This window comes from Denticeps clupeoides, chromosome 10 (genome assembly GCF_900700375.1).
Source record: "Denticeps clupeoides chromosome 10, fDenClu1.1, whole genome shotgun sequence".
NCBI classification, from domain to species: domain Eukaryota; kingdom Metazoa; phylum Chordata; class Actinopteri; order Clupeiformes; family Denticipitidae; genus Denticeps; species Denticeps clupeoides.
In genome coordinates this window covers 5,800,170-5,820,910 of record NC_041716.1, presented here as the reverse complement: position 1 = coordinate 5,820,910, position 20,741 = coordinate 5,800,170, and the positions used below count along the sequence as shown (strand labels likewise).

At 40.9% G+C, this 20,741-nt stretch overlaps 1 protein-coding gene across 1 annotated transcript; it reads left to right on the top strand.

The window, feature by feature from the left end:
* The first annotated feature begins 5,625 nt into the window (after nucleotides 1–5,625).
* On the top strand, nucleotides 5,626–20,679 carry ada (adenosine deaminase). The gene is made up of 11 exons (XM_028993571.1): nucleotides 5,626–5,895; nucleotides 11,787–11,848; nucleotides 11,989–12,111; nucleotides 14,566–14,709; nucleotides 14,842–14,957; nucleotides 15,736–15,857; nucleotides 16,747–16,818; nucleotides 18,345–18,446; nucleotides 19,061–19,128; nucleotides 19,244–19,373; nucleotides 19,479–20,679. The coding sequence occupies exons 1-11, from the start codon at nucleotides 5,845–5,847 to the stop codon at nucleotides 19,581–19,583; spliced, it is 1,095 nt and encodes a 364-aa protein (XP_028849404.1). The 5' UTR covers nucleotides 5,626–5,844; the 3' UTR covers nucleotides 19,584–20,679.
* The last annotated feature ends 62 nt before the right edge of the window (nucleotides 20,680–20,741 follow it).

Below are 20,741 nucleotides of genomic sequence, written 5' to 3'. Positions count from 1 at the left end.
ACCTGTTGTTTCTGATGTCACGCCCCCCCCTGGTGTCTCCCATCTGGGGAAGACAAAGAGAGTGGGCGGTCCTGACGGCCGACACTTCACACGTTTGGCTCGGAGGGCTCCCGTCTGCACAAGACAAAGAGGGTAGGCGGTCCCGGACAACAGGCATGTGAAACAGAGGTGTTGAATCTTCATGCACAACAATTTGCACAGGAATGTCACATTTCTCCTTGTAGACGGTCGCTATGCAAAACAAAAGCATGGTCCTGCGATGCCCAATCTTACACTTATCATACGCTCGTGTTGAAATTTGATAAATCACTCGATTTTCTGCTATACGCACGCGTTCGATAACTGAAGCCCAATGTGTGTGTTTCTGGCCATTAAGCTTTACTTCTGTGTGTGTCTCTCTTTTCACAAAACCTTGAAGATGAGGGCCTCCCTCACCTTCCAGCATTGCATTACACCAACATTACACAAGAACAACCAGAGGTATTTTAAATCAGAAACACATCAATCATAGTGCTATTAATATTTGAAGAATTATTAGTGCTTTTTTTTTTATTCTTTACAAATGTAATGAAAATGAAAAGGTATTTATATTTATTGTAAATAAATTAATTATATTTAATAAAAGTTGACAAACAGCAATTAAACAAAGTTCTTGAGGAAATCCAGATATTCGAGGTTAAGGAGTTCCCTGTCTGGAGAATAACATACAGGCAAATACAAAAAGTCTGTATTATTTTCTTTAGTGGGGTTTATCTTGCACACAGTGGTAATACTTACATTAGTAATAGTTATTCCAATTACCATATTTTTATGATTATTTAAAAAATCCTGGAAAGATCTTCTCCATCAATACCAAAATGGCATTGTCAGGTCTGATGAGGGACACTGCTGAAACAGACACGTTCACGATACGTGTGAACCCAATTGCTTCATGGCGCTTCAAATCTAGAAACACGAGTCAGAATATATTGCAGTGCCTTTGTTCATACAGGGAAATAGGTAATAAACTGTGACGCCCAGAGGCTGGACCTATTAAATACAGAGAGTAGCCTGTGTTGTAGCCATCTTGCTTTTGCCACAGGAAATAAATATTATTTGTTAAAGAAAGGTAGGTCTCTGTCTTCACATCCTACAAAGATTCACAGCCCTGTGAAAATAGAAACAGAGAGGCACCTGATTAGGGAGCCCTGAAAAATCACAATTTAGCCCAATTTGACCCAATTGTCTTGTATTGTGAGGTCCTTGCCAATACACACCCCTAATAATGTATTTAAAAAATATAAACATAGTAAACCAACAGATCAGATGAAAAACACTGTGTGGTTTAGATAATATTTAGATTAACTTGTGTACAGAATCTACAACAAGAGTGAATAAAACGATTGTATTCATAGTTGGGGGTCCTAATGAACTAGAACTGATCACTTCATCTATGGTAACTTGAAAGCATGTTGTAAGTCGCTCTGGATAAGGGCGTCTGCCAAATGCCTTAAATGTAAATGTAGTCTGCTCAGTCTCACGCTGCATTTTAAAGACTTAAGCTACTTTTTCCCCAAAGTTCTTCTGAAAGCATAGACGGAATTTCATGCTCCATTTATGTAATTAAGGAAACGGCACCCACACCTATAGCTGTCATTACAACAACTTACACTTGACCGTGACACAAGCTCAGTCATGCTCAGAATCCATTCGCAAAACGTACCTCGAAAAGAAGTGGGTTGCTGACCCAGACGCAACAAAAATGAGTATGAGTATGAAAATACTGCAGTTGCCATTTTCATATATTAAATACATACATTGTTATACTATTTCATATATTATTTTAGAAATATGTCCCTCATTATATGAGATAATATATTGGAAAAGGCATTGTATATATATATATGTACGTACATATGTATATATATTTACAATGCCTTTTCCAATATATTATCTCATATAATAATATGAGTTATATGAGAGTTATATAACTCAAGATAACTTGTCAATTTATATATAGTTAATATAGTCAGATTTATATGGGAACATATGTCTTATGAACTATGGATAATCCATGGAACGGAGAAGTTGGGATGGGCATGATAAAAAATGTTTGTTTTATTTTAAATATTTATTTCTTTCTCTACTCCTCACGGCAGCCAGTAACTCCCACAGCAGGGATGTGCGTTAATGCAGCCTCCTTAATGCCACCCCGTCCAATTTAATGGCGTATAAGAAATTGTATTCAAAAGCTATGAAAGCATTAAACATCTTAAATGCCATAAATGAAAGAAGACCATATAAATTAAAGTAAATTCATTTTACTGTGGAGCAGAAATGATTGTAATAGTAAGTTCATTTTAGAAACATCTGGGGACCAGTACAGTTACGTGTTACATTAAGGATGGATGCATCTCGTGTTCTTCTTTTGTTGAAGGAGGCACTAGACGAGAAGTGCTTGATACAAGTCAAATCACAAGATCTGTGCACACATATGCACATTGTTATATCTTGCATTTCTAACTATGATCAAGGTTTTGCCTTAAACCTTATTAGTATTCACTGTGATGATGTGTAGAATGAACCAGATTAATTCTGAGAAGCCAGATATGCTGCTCTTGTGCTGTCCTCTAGTGGTCACCATGCTAAACTATTTCTTCTGTTCACTAATCACAGATTTCTGCTCCTCTGAAGCAGCATGGGCTCACGTGTGCGTATGATGAAGAGTTCTGCAACAGCCCATACTTACTGTCTATACACACACACACACACACACACACACACACACACACACACCCACATATACAGCTGATAGAAGAGATATCTGACTTGACTTTGGGATAGTTGGTTTAAATAGACACTTTGAACCTACTGTCAACTCCATAAAGGCAGGAAAATATTAACAGCCCTGCATGGTTTTGCATGACAGCACTTTTGCATGATCAGCGCACCATCATATAACTTAATTAAAGTTAATGACTGCTCACCTGGCCATAAACAAAGCTGGTGGCATCTGACATACAGTTTCTCAAAACCTTTAACGCATTTGGTTCAGCAATGTTCCTCAAAATGTAATGATGTCAACACAGTAATGATGTCAACTGGCCTATAAGTGTTGGAGTACAGAAATAATAATGACATAGATCAAAATCCAGTGGCCATTTTGGAGAAGCCAGATGTTGAGTTTGCAATGGAAGGATTATGTATTGCTCACATGATCTTATTGCATATTCGGTGTCACAAAGAAAATATATCATTAATGAAATGGTAAATGACACAAGGGCCACAAATAAATTTGTTTATGAAACAACATTAGACAAACAGCACAGAACATCAAAATCAACTACAAACCAAACATGTTGAAAAGATAGTATGTTAGCACATTAATGCTAGCATGCTAACATAAAAATGCTAGCAGGGCGTGGCCAAGATGCGTCACATTAAATTTGGTGACGTTTGGAGCATGTTGAAAAATTAGCAGGTTAGCATGCTAATGATAACATGGTAACATCAAAAACGCTAACAGGGCATGGCCAAGATGCGTCACGTAAAATTTGGTGACGTTTGGAGCATGTTAGAAAATTAGAATGTTAGCATGGTAATACTAGCATGTTAACATCAAAAACGCTAACAGGGCGTGGCCAAGAGGTGTCACGTGAAATTTGGTGATGTTTGGAGCATGTTAGAAAATTAGAATGTTAGCATGGTAATACTAGCATGTTAACATCAAAAACGCTAACAGGGCGTGGCCAAGAGGTGTCACGTGAAATTTGGTGATGTTTGGAGCATGTTGAGAAATTAGGATGTTAGCACTTTAATGCTAGCATGGACGGATGTAAATTCAACTTTGAACTTTGTAGACAACTCTTTTGCAGCAGCATCCTGTGATGGGAAGTAACGGAATACATGTAACGGCGTTACGTTTTTAGAATACAAAATATGAGTAACTATATATTACTGTTACCGTTTAAATGAGTGATAATCAGAATACAGTTACTTTGTTGAAATAAGTGGATTACACGGCGGGTTTTTCCTGTTTCATATATTAGGCTATCCCCTCTCTATCTCCTCTCTAATTTTGGTAACTCCACGCTGCGTGTTGTGCTTCCTAGCAGATCTGTGCATGCGCCCATAAATCCATGCTACCCCTGAAATTGTAAATAAATATGATTTAATACTCTTACAGTGCATATGGACTGAGTATTGGTGCCATTTAAAGTGATTTGTACCGTTATCGGAAATGCACAAATTTAAATGGAACCCTATACGGTAGCACCAACAAAGCTGCATAAATCATCAGAACACCGTAACCCAAACAAAACATGCAATAAGCAGCTCTAATGTAAGCGTCCTGTTAAAGTTGGTGGACCCGGAGCCAGCACAACAGTGCCAACAGTGGCCGGGCAGGAATGCATTTCTTACTTGGAAATTCCGACACCACTTCACATTTAAAGAAGAAAGGGATGGGCGAAATCTGATCATGCAATGCAAACTCTGTTTTCCAGCAACAAAAGTTCTTTAAAAAACTTTTTTCTTACCCTTTTTGTCCTAATCAGGAAGAGGGTCGTTGAAAATGCTGTTTTTTTTTCCTTGTGCAAGGCTACTTTTTATTTGAACTAAGTGATGGAATATGTTGGTGACCATAACATTAAATACTTTTCAATGGCATATTTTATGTTTGTCTAATACTCTTCCACTTTTCAGCTTTATAAATAAAGAAATGGTTAAGGAAAAACGTGGCTTTTTTATTATCTGTGATTGCTACATTCATGTAGTTGTAAAAAGCATGACAATATATTAAGTAATCCAAAGTATTCAGAATACGTTACTCACATTGAGTAACTTAACGGAATACGTTACAAACTACATTTTGGGGCATGTATTGTGTAATCTGTAACGGAATAAATTTCAAAAGTAACCATCCCAACACTGAGCATCCCATATCAGCTGAAGAGGTTGCGTGGTCTTCAGCAGAAAGCCGGGAAGTTGCAGTAGACCAGTTTCGAGATGACGACCAGGGACAGAACGAGTGTCTGAGGAACATCGGGGTGAGAAATGGCCAGGTTGATGTGAAGGAGGCATCAGCACAACCAGGTAACACTCTTAATGTGAGAGGAAATATCAACATTTGCCACGAACGTAACCTTCCATAATTTTACTTAAAAAGACGTTTGTGAATCAAAATAATAATAATAATTAATTTGGGTGGATTTTGGTAATAGCAAGGGGCAGTGGTGGCCTAGCGGGGGCAGTGGTGGCCTAGCGGTTAAGGAAGCGGCCCCGTAATCAGAAGGTTGCCGGTTCGAATCCCGATCCGCAAGGTGCCACTGAGGTGCCACTGAGCAAAGCACCGTCCCCACACACTGCTCCCCGGGCGCCTGTCATGGCTGCCCACTGCTCACTCAGGTTGATGGGTTAAATGCAGAGGACAAATTTCACTGTGTGCACCGTGTGCTGTGCTGCTGTGTATCACGTGTAACAATCACTTCAACTTCAACTTTAATAGAAATGAATCTGGATTCGTGGTTAAATTGTAACGATGACATTTTTTGTGAAGACGCCCATCAGATGGCGGCAGAAGACCAGACTGCTGCGTTTACGTTCGGGTCACATTCAGCTTTTCGTCGCTTTTTATCCGCGCTTCTCTCCGCCGGGACCCCGAGACGCGGACGGACCGCTGGTCTTCCTCCCGGGCGGCCGGAACCCGCCCGGCTCACGGCTGAGCGGGATAACCGTAATCTTCTCAGCCAGCCAGCCGTGAGCCGGGCGTGTTCCGGCCGCCAAGGGGCGGGCGCTGCGCGCTATAAAGCCGAACGCCGCGGGGCTCGTCGCCGTGACCGCGCGTCGTCCGCTGGTGTGGGAGCCATGGCAGAGAACGGTACCGGCGACCGGCAGCATGTGTTCGACATGCCTAAGGTACGGTGGCGCAGGAGGTTTGGAGCCGCTGGTCTTATATGGCGTGCTGTAGGTGTTTTTGTGTGTGTGTGTGTGTGTGTGTGTGTGTGTGTGTGTGTTCAGGTGCAGAACTGCTATTCGGTGCACATTTACATTTCTAGCATTTATCAGACGCCCTTATCCAGAGCAACTTACAATCAGTAGTTACAGGGACAGTCCCCCTGGAGACACTCAGGGTTAAGTGTCTTGCTCTGGGACACAATGGTAGTAAGTGGGGTTTGAACCTGGGTCTTCTGGTTCATAGGCGAGTGTGTTACCCACTAGGCTACAACCAACATTAAATAAAATGCTTTGTCTTTTTTTTTTTTTTTTGCTGGGAGGGGGGTTGACTTTAACGGCACATCATGCGTCCCTTGGGGCTTCTACGTACTAGAGGAGACAATGCAGAGGTTGGGGGCAGGCAGGAGCTGCACTGGTGACATGACGCCAGGGACAACAGTGGCCCCTTTTCGAGGTCTGGCCTGAGTCAGCGCACGCATCCCTGGCTCCCCGATGATAAGGGGCCGTTGAGGCCAGACGCCCATCGCCATGACGCCATGAGCGTATGGACCTAATGGGATTTAACGTGATGCCACACAGATCAGTTGTGATTTCTCGAGTCATTCTTCCTGGGCCGATTACTGTGATCCTGGCGCCGTAACTTGTGCCGCAATTCGCTTGTGAAAAGGACCGTTATACCTGTCCAGACGTGGGGCCGTTCCATTCTGTTGCCACAGGGCATTGAAAGTGCTTAAATACTACCACATGTGACCAAAACCCCAACCACCAAAACAAGTAGAAACGCTCGCTGTTTCACCCGTGGGATGGAATGTTGAGTCAAATTGTGAAAAATGACTTCCTCCTTTGTAGTCTAATCTCTCTCTTTTTTTTTTAAAATAAATGTAACACAGTTCTACATTTCTAAATAAAGAAACTACCATCAGTTGGAAGTTGCATTTGTTTCTATGTGGCAGTACAGCCAGCTGCTTTTGGCTTTCTGGAGGATTTATGGCTCTGTGGTCTTGCACAACATTGATAAAATGGGCCCTATACCAAAGGGCAGATGAACGCCTCAAATCTTGCAGCCCCTCTATCGTCAGTGCGATGGATGGGGAATCTTAACGCAGGGCTAAAGGTCAGGGGATAAAGCGCTTAGCACACACGTTTTTGTCAGAAGGAGATGTAGTAGGAGATTTAGACGTGTTCAATTATTAACTGAGGCCTGCACTAAAATGCGGCGAGATAGGGTGCTGCCTTATCAGTCGAGCTGTAAACTCACATGGGCAGTGGTGAGCGATCATGCGCACGTGCAAACCTCACCGCGGCATGCCTAAAGGAAGCAGAATGTGGAAGCAGAATGCTGACGCCGTTTGCGCAGGCATGGAGATGTGCTGTTGCGGGCCGCATCCAGGTCCTCATATGAATGTCGACACAAAAAATGCTGTTGAACAGTAGAAGTTGCAGCATGTGATAGAAGGAGGTTAAAAAAAGGAAACTAATAAACGGACTTTTGCCATTCACTCAATAAAATGGAAATAAAAAGTAGTTTTTTTTTCTCTCGCTAGTTTACTTACTAGTTATTTGATTCATTTTCATTTCTGGTATTCATCAGACGAGCCTTATCCAGCGCGAATTATAATTAGGGCTGAAACGATTATTCGAACGACTGGAATGATTCGATTACAAAAAAAATATTCGAGGAAAATTCTTTGCCTCGAGGCTTCGTTTACTTCGTCACCAAAGTCCATCTATTATCGTATCGCCCCCGCGGAGCTACGCATTGTTTTACACGGACGGTTTAAACTGACGCACATTTCAAAGATTTAAGGAGGCGCAATTTATTGGCGGAAAATGGAGATACCAGTGTGTGTAAAAGGCATAAAATGTCTGAAGTGTGGGATATTTTTCGCTGCGTGGACAACGTAGTGCAGTGTATACACTGTAAAACGGACCTGGCTTACCATAAAAGTACTTCGTAAATGCTACAGCACCTTAACCAAAAGAATCTCCACGCGGACTCTGAGCTTCTACAAGGTATCGTATTTTTATGATTGCTAGCTAAGATTAGCGCTTCTTAGAACGTACATGATTTGTAATTATTTGCGTTATGAGTCGATAGTGACGAGGCATGATAAAGCATGAGATCTCACTCATGTAATTCATCCCTCCCCAGCCAAACACACACACACACACTGATAGGTGACATCTCAAAATACACCTTCCCCATACATTAGGTAGTAATAATAAATGCAACAGATGGACAAATCTACATTCATTAGCATATAGATTTACTTTTTGGCGAGTTTATAGCATTTGTTGTACATCACAGCAGCGCAGGCTTGGACATGCATTGCACACACATGCACTTAGACAAATTATCTCTCTCTCTATCAATTTTGCACATAACATTGCACAAAGACAAACATTCGACCGACCTACCTCATCTGGATACAACTGTAAACTGAACTGTATTGTTTAAGTTGGATTATTAGTAATACTTGAATTGTTTATTTATAATTTCTTAGTACCTTTATACTTGTTTTCTCTCTTTATTCTCAGATGGGCTATAGCAGGGGGTACACCCCTTTTTCCTTTTTTTAATTAAAATAAAACTTAGGACAATTAGGTTGACCTATGTTTCATAGTTTTTTTTTCATGTACATCATGAATGTTTCACAGAAAGATTGATTAAATGGGCTTAGTTCTGGAGCCAGTAACCCAAAGGTTTTAAGCTTCGATCTAATCTAAAAAAAATTGTGTGAGGAATAACAGCCAATTGCTTGCTCATTTTAAGAGGATTTTCATGTCGCATAACACACTATTGATAGAGTTGTTTAAAAATGCAAAAGCTGGAGTTATTAATCGATGAAAAAATCGACAGAATACTCGATTCCAAAAATATTCGATAGTTGCAGCCCTACTTACAATCAGTAGTTATAGGGACAGGAACACAATGGTAGTAGGTGGGGTTTGAACCTGAAATGTTGTGGTCTTCTGGTTCATATTCAGTAGGTGTTACCTACTAGGCTACTACCAACAGGGATTCAGGATTGGTTAGGACTAATGTCATGCCATGGGTGAAGAAGGAGGACCAAAAATCACCGGAAGATAAACACTGGCAAACAGAGCATGCATAACGTCATAAGCACGAGATAATTACACATTCAACTAAGGACACTTGTGGGGAATCAGGACCACCCCCCCACCCCCCCACCCCCCCCCCCCACCCCCTCCCATAGTGAGTTGATGATCCTTTATTAGTCCCTCAAGTGGGAAATTTACAACAGGGGCCACCCGGCGAGCCAAATAAAATGCAGCTGCGTTTCTTTTGTTTGTTTATTTAAACAACCAAAATATTTTAGAGAAGCTAAAATATGACATGTTTTTATTGCGCCTTCGTTTGCTCAATGCAATGGCTTAAAAATGAAAATGTCATGCAGTGCAGTGCAGAGTTTCCAGCCTCTGTAATTATATGAGGCCTGTTTTGCCCCGTGGCTGTTCAAAGCCAGAAGAAGTCTGTTGCTTTTTGTCTTTGATGTTGTTTGAAGACTAGAATCAGGCCAGCAGCTGCAGCATTTTTTTTTCTTTACATTTCAGAAATATACAGGAAACAACTAGAAGTGGAACTGAAACTGACTGAACCAGAGAGCACATTTGCCCATGAGCAGGTCTGCTTTTGCAGTTGGTGTGAAAGGAGTCATTTGTATGACTTGGCTGTCAAGGTTATTCTATCCAGTGACGTTCTTTATCTATTAGATATTTGTACACACTGAGAACAGGCTTGTAAAAAGAATTAGTGAGTGGACCAAAAGCTGACTGCACATAGGAACCAGCCACATATATCTGGGAGTACCTGTCCACAGACATAAGTTTCATGAACCTGCATGAACATGATGTAGGAGCATGTACCTGTCAGAAGCAAACAGGGAGGCTTAGAATTCCCCCTTAAAACAGGGGTTTGTGGACTGTTCTTTTTACCAGTTCAGTCCAGTAAAGCAGTCCTACCTTAAGCCATTGTTTATTGTTAAATCGTTGAATTTGTCATGCCACAAGGTTGAGGGAATAAAGATGCGCGAATTATCAACAGTATAAGGTAAATCATGTTTACTTTAAGAGAAATGAACACCGCATGAGGAAACCACAAAGGGATAAACACAAAAACCACGTAGCATGTGACTTCACAGTCAGGACCTTTTTTTCGAAAGGTGAGTAAACGTCAACGCAGGGGCGACTAGTGGTTCCTGCCTTCTCACATATAAATTGGGTATAATAAAATTGGGTCCTCACAGCTGCCACTTGATCAGTTCGAGTGATCAGGACCCAATTATCAGGTTAACAGGCGTGGCTGGGTTCTCACCCAGTGGCACCTGGGCATTACAGAATTTTGTACACATACCAAGGTTTTCTTCTTTTCTCTTTAGATATTAATTACTAGTTTTAATTTGCATACTGAATTTCCCCACCATGTGTATATGTATATTTCTACATTATTAATGTGCTTTTGTATAATAGCATATAATAGTAATAGCAACCTATGAAATTGGATGGACAAATGAAATTTGCATGTACAAACCTTTCTAAATAAGATCATAGGAGTGCCAGATTTCAGGTCTTTACTGTGGTGTCTCGCCATGTGATGCAAGGTCTTCAGTGGCCCCTGTAGGTGACTGCTTGTTTACAGGGTGCGGTTAGATGGTGCTGATCCAAAAGTCAGGCAGGGTTGTCAGAGGGTCATATGATGATGATTTAGCGTGTCATTTGTTGGAGTAACTCAAGGCTCCCATCACTGGAGCATGGCTCTCTGGCATTCCCTGAATCCGATCCCATTCCTGGCCACTGCATTTGTTGCTCAGTCATGCAGATTGGGGATGGGCGCCAACTGGGTCATCTCACCAGCACTGGTTTCGCTGTGCAGGATGTGTCTTTACTGTTTTTGCTAAAGACGGCCTTTAGTTAAAGGAGCAGTGTGATAGTATTTTGTCAGGAAATTGTCGAAGTCTGTTGGGAGAAACTCGCCTACACGTTGCTAGACTGTTGTTGAAAACTGAGGGTTAACTTAACTCTAAATATTCCTACCCAATAACGCATTGGCATTGTTGATGTGGTGGTGGAAGTAGCCTACTGGGTAACACACTCCCACTTACTACCATTGTGTCCTTGAGCAAGACACTTAAACCTGAGTTGCTAAATGGGGACTGTCCCAATAACTACTACTTGTAAGCCACGCTTGATAAGGGCGTCTGATAAATGTCGTAACATCAAGTGTATAATGGTTTAGTTTTAGATTTGTAAAGGCCCTCTTTTGGATCATCTTAGACTTATGGAGCGTGTCTCAAAAGCGTTGTATAAATTACAAACTACTTGCAAGTGAATGGGCGCTCTAGACTTTGTCATATCACTCGTAATGCCTTTGACATGAAAATTTCACTTTGTGAGATGATTTAACATGAATATGTTCCCCTAGCCTGTCTGATAGGAAGGTGTAAACAGTGCCTTGGCCAGTCTTCTTTGCCGTTCAGAGAGCGGCAGCTCAGACCTGGAATCTGGAATTTGGCCATCATAAGGGGAAAGGTTACCTCCCATTTTTCACGCCCAGAGAACCACGGGGGAATTTCAGAAAGCGATTTCAGATACAGAATTTGGGGACCACAAAGACCAATATAAAAGCAAAAAAGAAAATAATGTCATGGGACCTTTAATAGTAAAAAGGCATGTGCCAAAAATATTCTGCCTTTCATTTTTGTGGCTTGCATTATCTAGAGGTGGTTGAACAAAACAAGGAGAACTGACTCACATTTCTTGCTGGCGGGTTAAAAGATGAGTCAGGCTTGGGGAGTTCCTAGTCTTAAGTGTGTCATTTTCTTTTCTCATAGGTGGAGCTGCATGTACACTTGGATGGAGCTATGAGAGTGAAGACCATTTTTGAAGTGGCCAAGTAAGTGAGCTGTGTGGGAAAGTAAATTATAAGAGCATGTAGAGTAGACATAACACCCAGTCATAACAGAATAATGTATCCTGACTGGATGCTTTTGGCAGATTGCTGCACCTCTTTTAATGAGTCTCTGTGTATTATAGGCAACGGGGAATCGCACTACCATTGAAGAACGTGGAAGAACTGCAGTGCCTCTGTACCTTACAGGAGCCTTCATGTCTCACAGACTTCCTCAGCAAATTTTCCCTTTTCATGCCAGTCATTGCGTAAGCAAACAAACACACAAAAGTTTATGATGAGGAGACGCTTTGGCTGCTTCTGGTGTTGCACTGCTATGGGGTCGCATGGGAATCCTCACATATCCATGATCACAGCTATGATTCCCGATCAGATCTTTATCCTAAGCATTATATTTGTGTTGGAGGACCATGGGTGTATCATTATGTTATTATTTTATGAAGTCTTGATTAAAGATTTTGTATTCTGCTCCTTGAAGATTTGATGGTTATAGAAGGAGACTGAGTGCATCCATCAGTACCCAACACAACTCTTTACCATTTTTCACAGATTATATGTGCAAACACATTTGACTGCTGTATTAAATGCTATATAATTGATATTTGCACAATATTTAGATGACCAATGTAGTGCTTTATTATTATTTTGAATGCACATATTATCTCCCGAATATTACCTCCCAAAATACAGCAGGTCATTTAGCAGACGCTGCTTCTCTCCTCCATTACAGTGATGGTGAAAGGAAACCTCCCTTGATTAAAACTAACCTTACTCATTCACAGTTGCGCTTTACTGATCGCTCCTCACAGTAAAGTCTGACATTCATCACTGGCTTTAGAACATATCAGCATCTCAGGCTAGTGGGGACCTGTAAGAACTTGCTTAGCTCCTGTTAGAGCTTCACATGTGCATGAAGTTGCAGGCAAAGCATAAAATTGTGCCAGGCATGGGGCCTGGACAGGAGAGAAATGAGGGAGGGACAAGACATGCATGCAAATGCTCTTTAATCATTTAGTACCAGTGTGTTTATTGTCTTGTCCTTTTAAAGCTGTTTTTCCCAATTTCTCCTTTTTGAGACCCTGCGTCTTGTCCTGGATCAGGTGTCCTGGGCAGGAAGATAGGTCTCAATGTCCAATGTGGAAATAATGCTTTGTAGACAAATATGTTGCGAAAATCTACCAAAAAATCTAATATAGCTTTTTTCAGTGTTTGTGCACTGCAATTATTACATAAGAGCTATCACAGTGTTCCTGTTTCCTTTTTTCCAGTCCCCCCACCCCCATTCCCTTTCTCCTTCTTCACCAGTCCCCAGGGTGCCAAGTTTAAATGCAGGCCATGCACCAAGGACACATCAAGGCTTGATCAGGTGCCACTGTGCCACCATCATGAAATGTGTCTTGACTCTGGAGAGTCAGCTTTCAGGAACCAGCAATGCATCGGAGGATTAATGTCATAGCCTTGAAGTTTTTTTCCTGTGGAAAAAAAACACATGTGAAGCAGTAATACAGAGCAGAGCAGTCCATATCAGGCCCCCACGAGGCCGGGGACAATGAGATTTTTGTCTTATACAAAAGTGTCTGTTTTTTTGCATTTGTTGTGTGGGTGCAAAATGCTAGAAGCTGGTCAGGTCATATGGTGGGGATTGTGAAACAGAACCTCTCATTGTTTCCTTGTTGGGTCTGTTTTTTGGCTGATGGGTGCATTAAAGGTAGCTGTCTTTACACTTCTACAAGCCATGCTGCCTACCACAGGGCATGGAGTGCAATATGCTTTGTGAAGAGCATTGCCTAACAACGCTCCATTGCCCCTTGCTGCGTCATAATTACATTACTATATTCATGAACAGCTAGGCAATCCATCAGTACTGTTTTGCATCCTGTTTTGTACTTAAACAGTACTATTATGTTATATAAATAATTTAACATAAATTCTGTGAGGGTCATTACACTTTCACACATTAGTTCAGATTGAAGACCCAAGTTTCATTGACATTTAATAATTTAGAAATGAGAACTTTTATAAATAGTAAAAAAATATTAAAACCTAGGTACTTTAAACATGCGATTTAAGCAAATAAAGCCGATTCTATTGACCTCTGTGAATTCTGTGTGACCTTATAATCCTCATAATCTTTCAGCAAATTTGGCCAATAATGGTATTGGCTAGGATCCAGTTGATCGATATCTGTTTTGGTTCCATAGTAACGCCTTCAGAACTACAGAGAAATACAACCGGCATAAACTTCAACGAACACATCCAGATTCAGGCAAACACCCCCTTAAATAATGCAGTGTATTGTCTAAGGTTTCTTTGGAAATCCTGGAAAGATAGAAGACACTGCTGGGATTTTATATTCACCCAAACCGAACTGAAGAATTCGGAAGTGACGTGGCTGTCTGTCAGCATGAATTATCTGTCAACAGAGATCATTTGTTTTCTATTTGCTCCAAGACACATTGCAATAAGTCAGCTATTTTATGCTGAAAAAATACCCCCGAAGGGCCTTGGAATCATAGAGCAACTAAATGAAAGATTAAATAAATAGAAAAAAAATTTGACCATGCAGGTGCTGTTCTTTTTTTTCTCTTAATCCTTCTCTTTGATTTTCTAAATATTTCATATGTGCTCCCAGCTCAAAGATGACACATGTTATTACACATGAATTTACGTTTTTTTGTATTTTTGCATGTGTCACCTGGCAGGGGGGACCGCAAAGCCATTAAGAGGATAGCCTATGAGTTTGTTGAGGACAAAGCCAAAGAGGGGGTGGCTTATGTGGAGGTGAGGTACAGCCCACACTTACTAGCCAACAGCAACGTGGATCCTATGCCCTGGAATCAGGAAGCGTGAGTGTTAGGATGGTGCCCCGATCCTCAATATATTACAATAATTTTTGCACAAATTCACAACCATTCAATATCTTGAATATCATGATTATGGATTTTGTCATGTAATCACTCTCCTCCATTGTCTCTCAGAGGAGACGTGACTCCGGACGATGTGGTCCAGCTAGTGAATGAAGGCTTGCGTGAGGGAGAGAAGGTCTTCAAGATTAAAGCCAGGTCCATTCTCTGCTGCATGCGCCATCAGCCAAGTAATGCATCACCCCCATTTGTTATGTTTTTGTGCAGTCTGTTGTCCTTGTCCCACAAGGGTCTAACAAGAGCTTCCATGAGCTTTTTGTCTTCAGTTTGCAATGTTCTTGGCACAAAGCATCCCATAGCATCATCTGCAAATCCCTGGTCTTCACTAACAGGATGTGCAGAGGAATCTGGATTGTTGGAAGACAGCTGGTCTTGTGGTGATGTGAGATTTGCGTAAGGTTTAGTGTGCGGAAGTTCCTCAGGATGCCTTTACAGCTGATTAAAGGCATTGTTTCATGCTACTCCACCACACCTTGCTATCCCTTCACCAGAAACAAAAGCACTCCATTAGTCTCAAGTGTGTCACATAAGAGCTCTGCACAGGCTTCGCACAAGGGCTCCGGTTACGTAAAGTGGTTTCAGAAGAAATCAGGGCCTGTAAACTTGGCTGCAAAATCTAACACGGTTTACGTTTTTGAGCGAGGCGGTTTACAACCTGTTTTTTTCAGCTGTTACCTAAAGTGGCTTATGTAACCCTTATCATACATGGCGTAAAAATGCTAAGGGGAGGCTGATCATGTGTAAAAGATGCTGACGCAGTGAAAGATTCCAGGTGAGCATTATTACCTGAGGAAGCCATCAGACCTGTTAATGGGCCGCAGCATTCTTTGTGATAAATGCCCAATTGTAAACCCTGCAATGTGAGCGCTGGTATAGAAACCCTTCATCCGCTCAGGCCCGTCTTTGCTGCGCTCTCGCCTGACTTGGTGTTTTGTAACGTGTGTGCAGACTGGTCTATGGGTGTGGTGGAGCTGTGTAAGAAGTACCGTTCAGATGGAGTGGTGGCCATAGATCTGGCTGGAGACGAGTCCCTCACCTGTGAGACCCCCGTTCACCAGAAAGCATATGAGGTGAGATTCTGGCCTCCCGGTCCACATGGTGAGACGTAAAGGAGAACATTACCATGTTTACCATGGTAAGCATTGCTGCTATCTAACAAAACAGACGCAAAAGGGTGGGGTTCTTTTCCTCATATCAAGATTTCTGTGTTATATTTGCTGCCTAAATAAAGGTATCAAAAGGTCAGCAAATGATAACCAGAGCCTTAATTTAGGGTCATAACCAATTGCTTATCTTACAACCCTGTTTATTAGAAGTGGACCGCAGTAATACTCAAGGTCATGTTTTTTAAAGCCTGTTGACGTTTGCAAGCATTTGTAAAAATGCAGCAGCAACATCTGTTCCATCTTAAACTGGAACCAAAAGCAGCACAAGAAGGAGGAGATTTCATCTGATGCTTGAGAGTTTACAGAACATTCCTTTCTGAAGGGATCATGCAGAAAAGACACATGAAGCTTGGCTTGTAACAGTGACATTATGGCAACATCTGTTTTTCACATTTATTCCATAGAATTCAGCACAATGTTGCTTTAACATCAGACTTTTGTTACAAAAAGGGTCTAACTGTGTTCATCGTGTGGAGTTGCCAGATTGAGCATTTTAAAATTCGATATTTCTGTAAAAATTGCTTGTTGAGAATGGGTAATTGATGAGTACACAGCATTCTTGCCAGTTAAATATTTATCTGTGTTAGTTTACCAGTTTTGTATGCATTTTTGGGCTGAAATAATAATCTGTCTGACACAAACATCTATGTATTCCCATTTTACATAATTTTGTTTTTGATGATATTGAAATTAGCAGTTAAAAACAGTCCATAGAAGCAAGAGATGCACCTCCTGGATAAAAACATGTGTGTGGATCTGTGTTTTAATAGATGATGTTATTGGATGTTTACAGGAAGCAGTGAGGTCTGGGATCCACAGAACTGTCCACGCCTGTGAAGTTGGCCCCCCTTCGGTGGTGAAAGAGGTGAATGTGCAGCACACCGGAGGCTCCAGTTTATGAACAACTGAGGGTTGGTAGTAAGGGTGGTAGTAGCCTAGTGGGTAACCCAAAGACCACTGGTTCTAACCCTACTTGTAATAAGTGGGGTGTCCCTGAGCAGAGTGTCTCCAGGAGGACTCTCCCTGTAACTACAGATTGTAAGTCACACTGGATAAGGGCGTCTGACAAATACCATAAATGTAAATAAGAGTTTTCATTCCAAACATTGTTAGATGATCAATCAGCCATAAAGTTATGAGCACCCGCCCAATGTCGAGTATCTTTGCCTGTAATTGCCAACCGAAACCTGTCCTGTAGAGGCATGGACTACACTACACCTCTGAAAGTATTCTGCGGTGATCCAGCCCATCTCACGGATGCTTTGATCGAGGTACCAAGTCAAGGATTCAAACTCATTGACTCAGCGAAAAAGAAAAAAAGTTTTAAAAAAAATTATTTTTTGCAAGTAATTTACCTGCACAGTTTATATTACCTCTCCACATACAGTCACATTGTATATATTCTACATTCAGGTATTTCGTATTTCGTTTTATATGATTCATATCAAGTATAATAATCTCGGAAGATTTACTTATGTGTTTAATGCAAAACTATATATGTAGTTTCATGGTCACAGTAGGGAAAAGTAATATTTCAAACGTGGAAATATTGCAATAAAATGTTAAATATGTAAAGAACATTCAATTTTCTTCAGCCAAAACAGGCTTTTTTATCATACAGATTGCCAGATTTCCACATGCTCTTTGATCTAAAGGCCTCTGGGTTCATACATTTTACTTTACTTTACTTTATTTTGCAGACGCTTTTATCCAAAGCGACTTACACCAGCAATTCTCGTTCGATTTCTATAGAATTTTGAGTTTACAAAACTAAGAGCCCTGATAAGGCCTAGAGATTGTTAAGTGCTAGACGAAGAAAAAATACGCATGTGTGTGTGTAAGTGTTAGATTTGTCTGAAATACTTTTTTAATAAGCGGGTTTTCACCTGCTTCTTAAAGGTGGTGGTAGTCTCGGCTAGTCGTATGGAGGAGGGCAGGTTGTTCCACCAGCCAGGGACAACAACGGAGAATAGAGTTGATGAACCCCGTGAAGATGGAATTTTCAGTCTCATTTCATTTGCCGATCTGAGAGAGCATGCAGGAGTGTAGCTAGGTAGTATTGTATTGATATAGGAGGGTGCAGTTCCATTTACAGCCCTGTAGGATACATACATCTTCAGGTCACATGACTAATTCCCCTAGAGAGGCTATTACTCAAAATGTAAGGATTTTGTTCAATAGAAGCCAACATAGCCAAAAAACAGGCACATTTGTAAGCAGTGTGTTTTCCCTCCACACACACACAAATATATATGTGTGTGTGTGTGTGTGTTTATATATGGAAAATGATATATGTGTGTGTATATTATATACACACATGCACATATTATATATAAATATATGAATGAATGAATTTATATATGAATTTATACATATACATTTCCTCATCAGGCGGTGGAGGTTTTTAAAGCTGAACGTATTGGACATGGGTACCGCACCCTGGAAGATCCGGTCTACTACCGCAAGCTGCTGGATATGAATATGCATTTTGAGGTGAGGTCACTGTCTGGTCATTGTGATCCGGTTCCTTTGGTCATGCGACGTCCCATCTCAGGTTCTTGTTCTGATGCAGTTGGGGCAGATGTCCACTGCTAGCTCTTCTGGAGGAAATTAAACACATTTCATGCAGCTAGTTTGTTCCTCCATGGTTTCGCTTGGCATTGTTATTTATATAACAAATGTCATAAACAATATACATCAATGTCTTATATAATAATGTCTAATAATTAAATGTAAGACATTATATAATATATATTTAATGTCTTGAGTCTGGATTTTAAAAAAATTATGCTGCCACTGTTATTCAGTTTTTATTAATAATGCAAAGCCACTGCAGCAGTGCGGAGTAGAGAACTTTAAGACTGGGGTTTTCCAGAGGTGAAGGCAACTCAAAAAGTTTTATGTTTAAGGCAACACTGCTCCCTAGTGTACTGGCACAATGCAGCAGCTTAGTGTTGCACAGTAGATGTATTTCAATATGTACAATTTTACAATTTAAACAACTGTTAAACACACATATATTTTATATGTTATTGTATAAAATAGACCAAAACAATGTACAGTTTACAGTTACAATAAGTTTGTTTTTTATGTGTTTTGTTCTGCAGATGTGTCCGATTTCAAGCAGAATAACAGGAGCATGTTGTGCAGATTTCAAAAAGAGTGCAATCATCAAGTGAGTCTGGATTTTTATTAATCGTCTGCAAATCTGCTGTCACTATGCTGATTGCTTCTCTGATAAAAAAAAAAAGGCATTGGTATTCAGAAAATTCAGCAGAAACTATCTGCAGGTTTAAGCAAGACAATGCCAACCTCTCACTGAATACCGATGACCCGGTCATCTTGAACAACACCGTGAATGATGACTATGCAGTCGCACAAAAGTTTATGGGCTTCACCGTAGACGACTTCAAGAAACTGGTAAGATTTCCTGTAAAAGACACGGCCCATATGCTGGCGGCGCTGAAAGCAAAGCATCGGCACACAGAGTGTGAAATACCAAACTCGTGTGTGCTTTTCCCACAGAACATCAATGCGGCGAAATCCAGCTTCTTACCGGAGAAGGAGAAAGAAGACCTGTTGAATCAGCTGTACAAGGCCTATGGCATGATGGTGAACACGGCCTTGTAAGAGCCTCTGGGCTGAGACGTCTGGCCGGGACTTAGCTGAACCCCTCTGAACACACACACACACACACTAACATAATTATGTACGACTTTATACAGTTTTTTTTTTTTTTTAAACACTTTTTAAGAACTGGATCAACCTTTTTATTTGCTTGTTTACATAAAGGGCTACGTGTTAGCACTTTCCTTCATTTTCAGAACAGCAGGACCGGGAAACCTTCTCTATATGCAACAGCACTATTAAAACACAGCTGAGTCTTACTGGTTAGATTGGGGGGATTTTTTTTTGTCTTCCACAGTGACACTTGGGCCATCTTTGGTCTGTGTCTCTCACAGGTTCCCAACCATGTTCCTCAAAGTCGACCAGCCTGTAGCATCTGGATGCAGCTGCAATATAACAACCCTATTGTCACGTATAAAGACATGAGAAGAACCTGGGTGCTGCTGACGTGTTGGGGTCATTAAGGTTGAAGCACCAGGCAATTTTACGCTCATTAGACAGCCTCTTCTCAGCTCTGTATTTACCACAATGCACCTGTCCTGACACCCATAGCCCAGCCCAGCTTTATATAATCTTCCCTCACCTGTTTGATGGGCTACTTTGCATCTCCTCATACACACACCCAAGTAATATTGATACCAAATACACAACTTTTATATATAACATTTCTTACTTGCCTTCACTCCTGTTTGCTTGGGACTGTTATTATTACCAAGGGGCTTTTGGTATTGGGACCACTGCCAGTTTGTAATGAGTTGGGACTTCTTAATGCTTATTCATAGAAATGTTTACATTTTGTTATGGCATGTTAGCATAATAAATGCATTGTTTTATGAAGTATCCTTTATTAAGTTTTACCTCATCTTTAAATTTGCTAAATTGGCGTCGCAATAAGAACTCTCCATAGAAACATCAGGCTTTCCTGCTTGTCCCTATCTGCTGGCTGTATACCCAGCTTTTTACCAAATATTCACCCCTCTCCCGGCGGTGGGGAGCTGCTCTCTCATTACTGGGCTTGTGAATCTATAATAATTTTGACCTTTTTTTTAATATGATGTTTTATATATATTCTGTTTTGGATTAAACTAATTGAAACGATTGTCAGGGAGGGTTTGTGGTTTTTCAGAGATTGAAATAAACACACACACAAAAAAAAACAGA